This window comes from Vidua chalybeata, chromosome 1 (assembly GCF_026979565.1).
Source record: "Vidua chalybeata isolate OUT-0048 chromosome 1, bVidCha1 merged haplotype, whole genome shotgun sequence".
Taxonomy (NCBI): Eukaryota; Metazoa; Chordata; class Aves; order Passeriformes; family Viduidae; genus Vidua; species Vidua chalybeata.
The window spans coordinates 6,219,513-6,234,314 of NC_071530.1; the positions used below are offsets into that span (position 1 = coordinate 6,219,513).

Sequence of the window (14,802 nt, forward strand, 5' to 3'; positions counted from 1 at the left end):
ACAGGACACGGCACTCAGCGCCACGGTCTGCTTGACAAGGTGGTGCTCCGTCATGTCAGACTCGATGACCTCAGAGCTCTTTTCCAGCCTAAGCGACGCTGTGATTCCGTGATTCCTTCCTTTTCACTAGGCTTGAAATCACGCCGAGACCAACCACCAGAGAACACCCAAGCGAAGGGAACCCGGCCGCGCTGCGCTCCCGGCAGCGGGCGCGCCCCGGCGCCTCCGAGTGAGGGCAGGGCGCGGACATGGCGGGCGGGGCGCGGCTTCACGCACGTCACGCCCGGCTCCCTGGGCCTTCCGGGCTGCCGTAGGAGCCGCTCCCGCTCCGCTCCCTCAGGGACAGCGGCCCTCGCCTCCCTCCCTTCGGGGAAGCCGCTCAGGGAGCAGCTGCCTCGACCCCCGAGCTTCCCCCGGCGGCGGCTGTGCCGAGCCCGCGGGGCGCAGGTGGGTGCCCGGGGCCGGGGCCGGGCTGACGCCGCCGCGGTGACAGCGGGGGACTGGCGGTAGCGGCGCTGCCCTGGCACGGGAGGCGCTGGATGTGCTCCTGGGGAAGGATGAGGATGCCCGGGCCCGCAGGGATGGGGCTGCCGTGCCTGTGGGTTTGCTCGTGACGCTGCTTCAGTGCTTCCCCTCCGTCAGCCGCGGAGAAGTGTGTCACAGCTGTGCTTGCCTCCTTTTTAGGGAAAATTGATGTGTCCTGCTTTATTACCAACCATTCTGACAATCCCCTGTTCCTTCCACCAACAATTTGCCTTTTGAACCTGGTGGCTGCATCTTGTGTCGTGCATCTTATTTCCCCGTTTGTTTTATTTCACGTAAAACTGGCCTTAGAGGATGACATTTTATTTACAAAAGCTGAGTCTTGCACTCAGAGCGTTTCTGAGGAAATAACCCCGTTGTTTTACCCCAATGAGTTTTGAGAAAGTCCCTTTAAACTCATACCGAAAGTGAAATTGCGTTTGCAGCGCTTGTGGCGTTTCATGGGTGATGGAAGAGTAAGTCACAAATGTTTTTGCTGTGGGTTCTAATGCAATTTAGTGATGGTGTGATGGAATTTATTGTAAGTGTTAGAAATGTTACATATAAAATCATAGGTTTTGTGTTTGTGGAAGCAAAAGTTTATTTTTCAAATAGAGTGTTAGTAAGAATAAGTTTAATTGGAGACTGCAGTGATGTTTTCTGTTTTGATAGCTTAATTAGAAATCACAAAATTGCCAAGCTAAAGTATTGATAAACAGATGAATGACCAGTTTATAAATGTCACCTGTATTTACAGTTCTTGCAATTTTAAATTTTATCTGGGTGACCCAAAACCATGAGTAACTTCTTTTGTAAATGTTAAGTAGAATTATGGCTATAAAAAATGGGTCTTCAGCATAACTTAAAAGTGGGGAAATGGTGGTTACAGGCTGTTAACGAGAATTCCCTGGTGTGTTTTGGGAAAGGGGGAAAGCTGCATTAATAGCTACAATGCAATGTTTTGAAAATTGAGTGGTTTTGTCACTTTTAGCTTTGTAAATGCCATTGTTTGCCTTGGCTCTAAAATAATAGCAGCGACATCCTAGCAGGAAAAAGAATGTGTGTTTGTCTCTGCTGGTTTTGACAGACACTGTGCAAATTACAGCAATCCAGCTGGAAGGGTTGTTAAACCATCCACTTGCCCAGTTCATCCCTCTGACTCCTGTTCAGGGGAAACTTGTCAGTGCAGCTGGCAGGGAATTCTTTGTAGCTCAATAAAACTGGGCTTGAGCTAAGGCTGGCTGGTAAACTTACACATATTGAATATTTGCCTACTTTTTCCCCCCCCTCAAATAGCATTTTTCTGAGCCAGGAGCAGTTTTTGAAACTGGGGGAACTCTTCCCTTTTCTCCTGAGTGCTGTGTGCCAATAAACAAAAAAGAAAGATGGAAACCACTCTGAAAGAAAAGTGAAACTGATTAATCAAATTCCACGGCCACCTTAGTGCATGTATGCCAACATTTTAAATGCTTTTCTGTCTCATTTAAAGGACATTTTCCATATGATTACCAGTGTCCAAGAGCCACAATTCTCCCATGCTTTATCATGCACCTAGAGTTGGGTTTTTTTCTGTTGCGATCTCTGCACCCACCTTCCCTTGCCCTCTGTGTGCCTTCCCTGCTTTTTGGGGTGTTTGGTTTTTTCCCAAGGACATGCTGATTAACTCAGAGTTTTCTGCTTTGTCTGAGCTGAATCAGAAATGGTGGATCCAGAGCAGGGCAGAACAACTGAATTGTCAATTTTGATGCATTGACTGCAATCCCATTTCACATGAGGGGATAAGAAGAGGTTTAATTTGTCTTGAAATTGCAGGGGCCTTGTAAATTATCCCTACTCTGATCCAAATTTCACCCTCTTTGCAATTATTTTTCCCCCCATTTTTTCTCATAGTTTGGCCTCAGTTTCTCTTCCCCACCAAAATGCATGGAATGAATTTAATACTCATCATTTATTGCAGAATTCCAAGATGTCACTTCTTGAAAAGCAGGATATCTTACTACAGGAAAGCTGTATTAAAGGATTGTTTATTTTTGTCTCTTTTCCCTTCCAACTGTGCTTTTATTTTAAAAGAATGGCACAAAAGAAGTATTTGATAGCAAAACTGACAAGCTGCTTAAGAGAGGACAAGATTCAGCTATGGAAACCACCATATACAAATGAAAAAAAAGAAGCTGGTGAAGAGATGAAGGTAAATATTTTCTCTGAGTGGATGTCATACATCTTCCATGTCATACTGCTGGTGCATTTTCCCAGTTTTTCTTGTCATTTTCTCAGGAGCTTGTACAAAAATATTCATCCAAGCTGAATATCAATAAGAATGATACAGAGAATATGCTTGAAGAAATACGGTGTAAAGCAATTGAGCGTGGGACAGGAAATGAGAATTTTAAAGTGACTGGGATTGCAAGACTTGATATATATCTGCCTCGTAGAAAAGTGAGTAACACTGCAGCAAAGTCTGCATAAGTAGCTTTGTTTTGGGGTTTGAGTTCTAGATCTGTGTCTCTGCAGATATTTTCACTACAACTTTTTCAGGTGTTTAGTATGAGTGATCTGTGTCAGGTATAAAAAAATGGACTGGGGGGAATTATATATTTTACTTTCCCAAGTATATGGAAATATCATGGCAAATGAATATGATATTGAGGAGATTGGTAATTTTTCCCTTTAGGATTTAATGGCAAATAATCTTTCAGTTAAGAAAAGTAGATTAGATTTTAAGTGCCTATTTCAATTTGATTCCTTCTGAAATAACTGCTTGTTTTAGCAATAAAGAACAGATGTCTTTTTTTCAGCTGTAGAATACCTAAAGTTGATTCAGCATATTGCTGTCACTTGAACTTGGAAATGAGAAGCAGGATTTTCTGTTGTGGTGGCACTCACCTGTTCCCTTCAAAGATCCATAGAATTACAGTCACAGAATCATTAGGTTGGAAAAGAGCCCCAAGATCATCGAATCCAATCTCTACCAACCACCACCTTGTCAACTGAACCACAGCACTCAGTGCTTCTTCCAGGTGTTTCTTGAACACTTCCAGGGATGGAGATTCCACCACCTCCCTGGGCAGCCCATTCCAAAGCTCAGCCTTCTAGAGCAGGCTCCTAAAAGCTTCTCCAACTGAGAACTGAATTAAGTTTTGCCCTTTTAGACTCAGGTTTCAACTCCTATTTTCACGCATAAAATACTCCTGTAGTGAAAAATAATTACCTGGGCTAAAGGGTAGAGAGTTTTAAGTGATTGCCATGCAGTTAAAATAACCAAATAGTTTCATAATTCTACTTTATAATGCTGCTGGGCAAATAGGGGAATGAATTAATTTAAAATTCCAGTTTATCTAATCTGGGACCAGAGACACTAATAGGAATTAATCATAACTTAGCCAGTCACAGGTGAGTGGCATAATTGCAAAGCACAGTTAAGATTGGAGGTGCATAATTAAATTAATTAAATTGTTTGGTTCTGAATTTAGGTTTATTTAATTCTGAATATCCTGCTGTTATAATGCTTATTTTTAGCACTATAGCAAGTACAGAACTGGAAATTATTACTATGTATGTCCAGCCTTAACCCTCTAAATATGATTTTTATTTGGAAAATAGATATTATTGCAGAACAGTTAATGAAGAAAATGTCCAAAGTATCTTGATATCATGCTTTTCCTTCCCTTTTTCTTTTCCCCCACCCAATATAATTACTACAGAGCAGGAAAATCCCACTGGAGACCAGTCTGTTCATCACAGGCAAAGAGCTCAGATCCCAGTAAGTGCAATCACCCTTTGTGCTTCTCTCATGAGACACCACCCTGTCACAGAGCATTTAAAAAAAAAGCAAACAAACCCACTTTTTGTTTGATTTAAGCTTTTTCTTAGCATGTATTCTCTGAACAGGATGTCCAGTGTCCCTGTAGGGCAGTTCTTCATGGGAACAGCTGTGGTTTAACAGATGGAAAACAGGAAGAAGATAGTTCTGTGTAAATCCCCAGCAAGTACCAGTGTTCCAAGTCTGTAACCAGGCAGATCCTCTGAACAGTGAACATGACCTTCTCTTTCTTTTGTGTTTTTAAGCCTAAAAAAAATCAGATTCTATTCTGTTTTGCTTTTTCCCTTTTTGTATCCCAGGTTTTCTCTATATAGCACCTAAAGATCTCTGATGGTGTTATTTTACTTTTAGCAGCTTTTTGTAGCAAAAACTTTAAGCCATTTATAAGCACTTGTTTTTAGGTTTTATTGCTATTGAAACAACAATATTGTATAACCTTAAAAATTTATGTTCACAGATGAAATTATTTATTTCACAGGATAGCACAGGAGTATGCATTACAAGAGAATGCTGTCAAAATAATCATAAATAAGAAGCAGCTTGATCTGGGTATGTATCTCTAGTTAAGGATACTTTTATGATAATTTTCTAGTTTTCTGCTTCTCTGAAAGAAAAATTGCCTTGCAACTCTATTAATTTCAGAGATTTCCAAAAAATAGCTGTTATATTTGTCAGTTTCTGATTTATGGGAAATGTATTAAATTATATTAATCCAAATTCTTGAATAGAATTAGATAAATTAAAAGAATACTGTAATGAATGTTAGAAAATCCCCTTTTCTAATGTTGAAACACTAAAAATGCACATTTAAGAGAAACTCTAAATTTCTTCCAAAACCTTATTGTATAAGAGCATTTTCAAAGACTTTTTGTAACGCTTTGCCCATGCTCAACCTGTCAGACGTGGGAAGTGATGATACAGCTTTTTCTTAGCTGATGGCCCTGGAATATATCAGAGTTAGAACCACAGAACTGACAGAAGGAACTTGGATTCAGTTCCCAGTTCCTCTGTCCTGTACTCCTGTGGTGTATGATCTTGGACGTGTTTTTATTGCAGTTTTTACCTGAAGAGCAATAAACTGAAATAGAAATAATGATATTTTTTTAATGTTTTGGGGAAAAAAAAAAAAAAGGGAAAGAAACACACCAATCACTTCAAAAGCACTTTTAAGACACAAGTCTGATTCTAAATTTTGTTGACTGTGTCAGTAATTTTTAGGGGCTTTGACTGAGTCCTCAAGTCTTGCAATTTCAGTAGTTCCAGTAGTTGAATTGTATTAATCACACTCTATTTTGCAGGTAAAACCCTTGAGGACCAGGGTGTCACACACAATGCAAAAGTGATGGTGCTTCAACTGGAACAGAGTGATGAGGAAACCAAAAGAAAAGTTCAGGAGGAAGAGCTTCAGTGTAAGAAAGAAAAAGAAATAAATGACAAGATGCAGAGAACTAAGAAGGGCTTGGAAATTCTAGCAGAGAGAGGTGAGTGGGCTTGTTGGGTTGGGGGGGAGGTAGGTGTTCATTAATTTTTGTGCATCAAAAATTACATTCTCAGAGGCCTTTCAACATAGAAAAGTGCCTATACCATGGCTGAATTTCAGTTCACACTTTTCTAGGTTTCTACCTATGCGAAAACTGGACTTTAAGTCTGCTGAAACTTTTTTTTCCACCCTTTTTACACAACTAGAATGCTACAAAAAACTTTGGCATTTTGAGAAGGATATAATATGAATCAATTATTTAATTAGCACTTGGCAGTTAAGGTACTGATGACTTGTGAGAAGCCTTAGATTTACTGTAGACAAAAGCACAGTGCATAATGTGTTTTAAGTCATCAAACACTTTTTTTTTTTTTGTAGTTTAGCTATGGCTGTGTGTAACCATGGTTTTATTGTGCAGAGCAGCTCGTTTGTCACTGTCATCTGCAACATGGCTGTGGTGTTCTCATTCCCTTGGGATGTTGATTCCTGGCAACTGTGGATTAAGTTAAAGGGATATAGTTAATTTAGCAGTAATAATTCTTCAAAATGAGGTTGTGTTTGTGAGCTGCAGTGCTTGGCGGTGAGTTTAAATCACTTCTCCATTCCATTGTTTCACAAATCCACAAGCAAGGAACTGTGAAGCTGAGCAGGTCATGAATTCTTGCCAAATGCAGAAACACCCAAACAAAGCTTCAAAGCTAGTGACTTCTGCTTTCTTACCACAATATCAGATTTTGAGCACATGACAGAAGTGTTTGCTTTTTTTTTTTTGGACTTAAGGGGTGGTTTAGACCCCAAATTTTGATTCCTGAGTTGGGTCTCTTTCTGGTTTTTGCCACTGTCAGTTAGAGCCAATGCCAGAGTACAGAGCAGAGTCTGTAACAGGCTCCCAGGCTGAAGGTTCTGTGAGAAGTGCAGTAAGGGTTTAACAATCCCTTTGTTTCATGTGAGAGAAACCACAGGGCAGAACCTTTTAATCTCAACAAACTCTTCCTTAACTGTCTTTTGTCGACAAGAAAATCATCTTTTCATTGTAAATCAAATGGAAGTGAAAACAAAATTGGTAGTTTGATAACAACATTAAAGATGTGGGGAAGAAAACTACTGAGCTGTATTTTTTCCAGCTTTATCAACTATGCTTGGTTGTATTTTTTAAATATTCTAGCTTTAGTTGATAAATCATTTCAAATGCTGTGTTGTGTAAAACGTAGGTGTTTTGTCTTCTGCAAAATAAAACTTCTTTAAAATTGATGGAACTTTTGATATTGTGTCTAAATTTCTGCATGCACAAGGCCTTTTCCACAGTGACCTTTCTAGAAGTTCCTCATGTTTACCTTGCCAGAGCCACTGTTGGTTGCTATGTCCAGAAAAACACACATGTAGCCTTTATATGTAGTTCTGATTTTTTTTTTATTTGCTGTTTTAACAACATTACTAAAATAATCTTATGGCAGCAGAGTTGCTCTGTTGAAGGTGGTGTTTAAATTTTAAACTTTTTTGTATCTTTCAGAGGAGTACTTGGATGCAGACTCTGTCCCATACCTAGATATAGCTAATCAAACTGGAAGGTCAATTCAGATTCCTCCTCAAGCTAAAAAAGTAAGTGAAAGCATCTTACAATGCCACTAAGATGGCTCTTTAAAGCTGTGAAACATTTAAAGTACAGGATTGAAATACAACCAGACTTTCTGGGGGTGTAACCCTGGGCCCACTAGATGTTTGTTTAATACAAATAATTTTGAAATACAATTGAAGTAGAACTCTGTAGTGGGGAATATCTCAGTCATCTGGAAATAAACTCTGATTCCTGATCTCATTGCAAGTCTAATCTGGCACTGACCCCTGTGTGGTCCATATCTTACTTTGGGGTTTAAGACAAGCTTTAATTTTGTTGATCTTAGTGCCTATTATAAATTTTGGGTGTCCTGGAAAGGCATGAAAGTAATTTGTTTCTTAGGCCTTATTTCCATTTGTAAACTTGATGAGTCTGCATACTGTTCTGATGAAGTGCTGAATGTAATAATTCACCTGAAGACTTAAAGCATCCAGTGTTCAAGTGAATAAGATTTCATCAGTATTGATCAAGGATCAGAGGAAATATTGCAATATTGTTTCTATCCAGAATTATTATTACATTTTCATTTGTTGTACTGCAGGAGTGTTTTCCTGACACATTCAAAATTTGATTTTCAGTTCTGGGGTTTTTCAGGAGGTGAATTCTTAGGTTTCGCAAGATAATTGTGATAGCAAAGCAAAATAAGTTTGGTGCTGTTAGGAAGTGCAGCACCCAGAAAAATGCAGAGCTTTGTATCACTCACCATCGAAAATCTCTCTGGAGTTAATTAAAGTAAGCTTGGTGCAGCATTTCGTGTGCCAGCAACATCCATTGCTTTTGACTAGATAATATCTGACATTATCAAATGGGAGAAAAGTGTGAAGCAGTGTAAGATAGCACTGATCTTACAGAACTGATACAGTTGTGTTTTTCTTGGAAGAACAAGAACTCTGGTGGATTACTTGAATGTTTCCTTCTAGCTCTTTGATTTGGGAAGGTGCATTCAAAAGTCTCAATCTGTTTGTCTAGGCACTTGTGCTGGCTATGGGTTGCCACGAGAAAGGCAGAGCATTAATGAAGAAGAAAGAATATGAAATTGCACTGCCATATTTGTTGGATGCTGATAAACACTTCTGGTAAGAACATTTTGAGTCCTTGTGTCTGTCTTTACTGTCAGCCCATAAAGGAACAGCACAGCCTCTACCTGTGCATATAAATCAGGGCCAGTTTTGCCTGGGGTTGCTCCACACCCCCTCTTGCAGACAGGAGGGAGCAGATAAAGCTCTGACTTGCAGTGACAGGTGGCTTCATGTAGAACAGCTGAAACAGATACTGCCACTGGGCAAGTTAATCTTTCATAACAACATAAACAGAAACTGTCAATATTCATGTACCAGGTTATAAATTGCATTAGCTTGAGAGACAGTTACGGATATTCATTTGCAATTGCTCCTGTGAAGTAATAATTTCTTGTAAAAGGTGGAGCAGATAGCTGAGGTCAGTAACCATACCAGGGCTTCTGCAAGTAAATTCATTTGCTATCAGCTGTCAGAGCCCTAAATTGTTCTTTTGAGATCCCAAAAGTAATACTGTTCCTGTCTGTTTCTCATCTGCGTGGGTGTGCAAGGAGACTGGCACAGTTCTCAGCATGTTCATGTGCACTGAGGCAGTTTCTCAGTCCTCCCAAAGATTACATAGGGTTTAATTCCATTATGCTTTTAGAGATGCCATATTAAACAGTAGCCACAGCTCATTTTGTTACTGTAATGCTTTAACATGTAGCATTGGGGTCAGTCCTGTGTGAAAGCAAATGGAATGGGGGATCAGCATTTGATTCCCGTTCCTCTGGCATCAGTTTGCTGCCTCAGATACAAAGAGTGTGCTTTCTCCAACATGAGTGTGCACATTTCTAATGTTGTTTTATGAATGTTAAAAAGTGGTGCGGGGGAGGGGAAATAAACAACCCTCTCCCAGAGAAAAAAAAAAGAATTGTTTTATTTTCCAGTGAGTGTAGCACGGAGCTGCTGAACACGGTTGATAATTATGCAGTGCTGCAGCTGGATATAGTGTGGTGCTACTTCCGTCTGGAGCAGCTGGACTGCCTGGATGATGCAGAGAAAAAGCTGTCCACAGCACAGAGATGCTTCCAGAGGTGCTATGGGGAGAACCATGAAAGGCTTATTGACATCAAAGTATGCTGGGTTTGACTTAATTAGGGTGGGAATTTTTTCTACATGTATTCAGTTGCTGTTCAAGTATTGCAAGACTGGCTTTTAGAAGCTTAAAGTTTTCCTGTGTATCATTATCCCAGGGAAAACATTGGGCCTGGCAAAAAGGTCATGGCAAACCTGTGTTTATATGCACAGACATCATCAGGGGTTTAGGTGTGATGCTTTATCTGCACACTGAGTGTCACAAAACCCTGACTGTGTCTTCTCTAAATGTGTAGAGTGTTCTGTTGATAATGAACTGGTGTTCTACCACATGCTTCTATCTACATGATTCCCCCTCCTTCTCTAAACAATTCCTTAGGGAAACTATGGTCGGGAGAAGGTTTTATTTCTACGGCTTTACCTCCTTCAAGGGATTGGGCACTACCACAGTGGCAGAGAAAAGGAGGCTGCAGAGTACATTCAGAAGGTAAGACACCTTTAGTAAAACTCTGGAGTCCTTCACTCCAGCCTCTCAGTTTGGGTTCCATCTCAAACTTGTTCTTTGCTTACTCAGACGGGGAGGCATTTTTTGTTTATATTTTAACAGTATAAGTGGTGTCCTTTTGTTTTTCCCATATCCAGGCATCCTCTTTGTACGGAGAGCTGTCCATAGATCCTGATAAAGTGGATCGCCTGTCACTCCTGGGATTCTCGGAGCAGGAAGCTCGCCTTGCCCTGCGAGCATGCCACGGGAATGTGGAGCATGCTGCCAATCTAATCACCAACAGGAGAGAGGTAAGGGCAGTGAAAGCATTAAATCACAGATCACCTGCGTTGGGGTGTCCATGAGATGTGTGTTGTGTGGCCAGGGCAGTGTGGTGCTGAGTTAAGGACTTGGATTATCCCACTCTGGCACTGCTGGTGTAGCTGACAGGTGGACGTGTTGGCGCAAGTTTGAAACCAAAACTTAATGCACTAACAGGGGAAGCTCTGTCTCAAAACAGATGGGACAAAACATCCACGTGGCTTCCCAAAGACCTGTGGTTGCACTACAGAGCCACATGGAAAGGCTTTGCACCAGTGTTTGCTGCTCAGCAGTGATACGGGAATAAACCACCAGGACCAAGCTGTCACTCCCAGGCTTGGCTGCCCCCTATTGTGGCTTTGTACGTGGAAGATCCAGGAGGGAAAAAGAATTTTTTTGTGCTAGAGTGAGTGAAGACAGTGCTGTCCAGATCTGAAGTGATGTTTGGTAAGCTGAGGAGGCACTTCTAGACTTCAGACAGTGAAGTGTGGCTAGAAAAGCCAACTGGCTGAGGGAAGACTGAACAGAACTCCCTGGCTCCCTGCCTGGTTCTGACTGTCTGTCCTTGGCAAGTCTTGTCTGTGGGCCCATCTGCCAAATGGGTTTGTCACTTACCACACAGGGCCTGGAATAGCTGTGATGGCACCAGATCTGACTGCAGAGCGGAAGTGTGGCGACAGGGCTGGCTCATGAAAATGCAGCTTTATTTAGGAACGAGTGTCTGGCAGCACAGTCTGTATTTACAAAAAAAAAAAAAAAAAAAAAGCCTTTTCCTCAAGAGATTCAAACTTGAAGCAAAAAAATCCAAGAAACCCTACATGCACAGGCTATGTGTTGAAGCATTCCCATGCAGAGTGAGCTTTGCAGTGTCTGTGCTCTTGCAGGAAAAGGCGCAGATCAGGAGGGAGGAGAGAGCTAAAAGGCGGCGGCGACTGGAAGACATCAATACCCTGAAAAGTATGGGCTACCCAGAAAGAGCTGCTCAGGTAGCTCTTCAAAAGACACAAGGAAACCTGGACCAAGCCTTTAAGGTAAGTGATTTTTCAGTAGAAGTAGTGTTGTACAAAGGAAATTTGTATGGGATTTTTTAAAATTGTTTAGCAGATTCTTATTTTCTGTAGTCTACATTTTTTAGTTCATGGCTACCTTTTCTGAACTGTAATGACTGAACTTGCACTTCCTGATGCAGTAAACCAGATATCACTTAAGTTGGCTGAGGTTTGCTTCTATCAACCATTGGGCTGCATACACAAATGTGCTGAGGACTGTTGCAGCTCTGTTGCCCTATTCTAATCTTTCTCTGTTTTCTTGCAGTTTATTCTTGACAATCCTGAGTTACTCTTGGAAGATGATGATGATGATTCCGTGGCTATGGACCAGTTTCAGGTTTCCCAAGAAAGTATTGAGCAAGTAAGCTAGACCACTTGCTTTCTTGTGAGTTGGTTGCCTTGCTTCTGAGTTGTGCTTGCAAAGGCAGCAGATTTTCCTGAAGTAAAGCTGTACAAGTATTCTTGGACCCATGTTCACTCAGGCTGTCACACTCCAGGGTCTGGCATCCACTCACTCTTCATGATGAAGTCACTGGGGCTAACATGTAATTTGTGTGTACTTCCTGCCCGTTGCACCAACCCGCCATGCATGGATGTGGAGGGAAAGTGTGTGCACTGTAATGCTCTATCCCAAAAAAGACAGCAAATGAGAAATTTATTGAAGTCTCTAAACTCTGCAGTGCAGAAGGACCAGAGTTGGAACGTGTATTTCTCATGACAGGCTGTCTGACAAGCTTGTCAGTAGTTAGAGTGGCTGTGTAATGGGTGTCAGGCAAGAAAATATTATTGCCTCGGAAAAACACATGCACCCCCCCAATACTCTGGAGTGCTTTGAAGTTTTCTCTTGAAAACAGAAAAATAAATGGTCTAGTACTAGGCAAGAGCCTCTTGATCCTGTTCAACATCCCCATGCCTTTAATATAGGTCACTGCCCTGTTGTTAACTGTTCCAGTAAACCAGAGTCAGTGTCCTGGAATTCCTGGCATGCAGCACTTTTCTCTGTGTGAGAGGATGACTGTCAGATGCAGAGCTGGATTCCTGTCAGACCCTGTGTCAGATGAGCTTGGATTTCCCCAGATTTTCTGTATTATTCCTTTTTCCCCTCCTGCAGCTGACGTACATGGGTTTCAGCCGTGAGTCAGCAGAGCAAGCTTTGAAGGTCTTTAAAGGGAACATCCACGTGGCTTCCCAAACCCTTGCTCATTATGGGGGAGTTCTTCCCCCTTCACTGCTGCTGTCCTCAGAAGGATCCAGTCCATCAGAGGAATCCAGTTCTTCCAAGGACCTGCTCACAGAGTCTGCAGGTGAGAATGTTGCATCCAGCAGGGTGGGAAGGGAAGGCTGTTCTGGATTTGGTAGGAAATAGTTAAGCAATTTCTGCTGAAATAGTGGCATAGGGCTGCAGCAATGCACCAGGTTGTTTTTTTTGGGACCACAGTTACAGGAAGGGAGCTGTTGTTCCCTGCAGTGGCAGCCACAAAGGGACCAGAGGAGACAGGTACCAGCTGCAGGCAGGTGCAGCCCAGGAGAAAAGGTGACACTCAGGGTGTCCTGGGCAGGGCTAAGGAGTTTATTCCAGACCTGTGCTCTGCAGGTGCTGACCTGCCTCCATACTCCTTCATCATGTCCCTTACAGAATAGAACCATAATTGATAAATTTCCACTTAACAAAGAAGAAACTTTCACATACTTTTTCTCTCATTATTTGTCAGAGCTGTAGTGATCCCTGCTGTATAATTAAAGGCTTTCCTACACCACATTTAAATAATAAGGAAAAATGGCCATCCTGCCTCTGTCCTTTGCAGAGTAATTGTACGAGGTGGTTGTGCAGGAAGGGGCTGGCAGAAACAGGGAGAGCACCAGCTTCTTTCATTGGTGAATTCACTGCTGCTGCTTTTTATTGGAAGGTTCCTCTAGTTCACCAACAGATGAAGACATGGAGACTGATGCAGTCAATGAAATCCTAGAGGATATTCCTGAGCATGAAGAGGATTATCTGGATTTAACACTCGAGGAGGAAGAGCAGATAATTCATGAATACTTATCCTATATACAAGTACCACAGCACTAAATCCCATTAAATCTACTTTAGTTATATGTATTTACCTTGTCAAATTGAGTTTGGATTATAAATGCACCTTCAGCTTATCTCTTACTAAGGGCCTTGAATTCCATTAAACTATAGTTGGAATACTTAATTCCTGCTTATTTGTTACTCTGCTTAAAGCCTACATTTGTGATACATTGTAATTTTTTGTCATAGAAAAATAGAAACATTTATTTTCAGAAGAAAATTTAATAGAACTAAACTATATTTTTATTGTGAAGTAAGTTAACTCAGTAAAGAAGCATTTCTATACCATTTTAAATACCAGCTTTAAAAGAAAAGCATGAGTTTGTAAATGAGAAACCTTAGCTCATGAGGCTGTAGAGGTATATCAGCTTTCCAACTTTTCTTCTGAAAGATTTCTAAGAGACATTAATGTATCTGTTGTGCATGAGTTTATACCATGTTCTACTTGTCCCTTCCTACAGGTGTTACACAGGCAATAAAGGTAACTCTGTGCTGCTTCTGCCTTCGGTGAGAGACCTCTGTGCTTTGTTAAAAAAAGTGGGAGCTACCTGGCTGGGCCTGTCCTGGGACTGGGGGAGTGATGTACTGGAATTTCCTTTTATAACTAAATAGCCACTTTCCCCAAGCAGCTCTGTTTAACCTCTGCAGGTGTGTGGCTTAAGGTTGATGGATTTCCAGGGGATTAGAGGATATTCTGCAGTCAGCTGTTGAACAGAGCTTGGTTCAGGTGCTGTCTCAGTAGTTGCGTTCAGCTCCAGCGTTCTGAAGAAGCATTTGGGGGTTTCTGTGGTTTTATAATATTCCATTTCCTGCCGTGTAAGCACTCCTCTGCGCCGGGAACAGATATTCCTCTGCCTGGCAGCTTTGCTTGGACGTGGTTTATTCGTTTTCCATGACTCCACGCTCTCGGTAGAGGGAGCCCAGGCCCCGTCTGGAGCCGGTGGGAGCAGGGAAGCGGCCGCGCTTTCCACTTGCAGCCAGAACATCAACCCTCCGTGTGGTGACAGCGTCGCCTTAGCCGGCACTTACCGGCCGGGAAATGAGGGCGTGAACTGTTGTGCGCTGCAGGGAGCAGGGCCGTGGCCTGCGGAATGACTGCTCAGCTCCAGCGCGGGCCCTGAACGTGCTGCAGCACAGGGCTGGGTTTTATACTGATTCCCTCAGCCAAACACAGCAAAAAACAGGCAGTGATTACACTGTTAGGAATTATTTGTATTTCATTCTTCTCTATCAAGGCAAGTGCTGTAAAAATTGCATGGTTTTGTATCTCTACCCTGAAAGCTGAAGGATTTCCAAAGCCAGCAGTATGAGCTTCTGAGGGAAAACCAGCCCCAGCACCCATTA

General features: G+C 41.9%; 1 protein-coding gene across 2 annotated transcripts; it reads left to right on the forward strand.

Annotated features, from left to right (window-relative positions):
• NUB1 (negative regulator of ubiquitin like proteins 1) lies at positions 1-13,960 on the forward strand. 2 transcript variants are annotated; one of them, XM_053958357.1, is made up of 15 exons: positions 1-447; positions 2,593-2,710; positions 2,797-2,958; positions 4,224-4,282; positions 4,821-4,891; positions 5,641-5,823; positions 7,333-7,421; positions 8,407-8,513; positions 9,383-9,569; positions 9,910-10,017; positions 10,173-10,325; positions 11,220-11,366; positions 11,650-11,745; positions 12,496-12,688; positions 13,292-13,960. In XM_053958357.1, the coding sequence occupies exons 2-15, from the start codon at positions 2,594-2,596 to the stop codon at positions 13,453-13,455; spliced, it is 1,836 nt and encodes a 611-aa protein (XP_053814332.1). In that variant the 5' UTR covers positions 1-447; position 2,593; the 3' UTR covers positions 13,456-13,960. The 2 variants fall into 2 exon arrangements, with proteins under 2 accessions (XP_053814332.1, XP_053814327.1); XM_053958352.1 differs by lacking the exon at positions 1-447 and adding an exon at positions 730-998.
• The last annotated feature ends 842 nt before the right edge of the window (positions 13,961-14,802 follow it).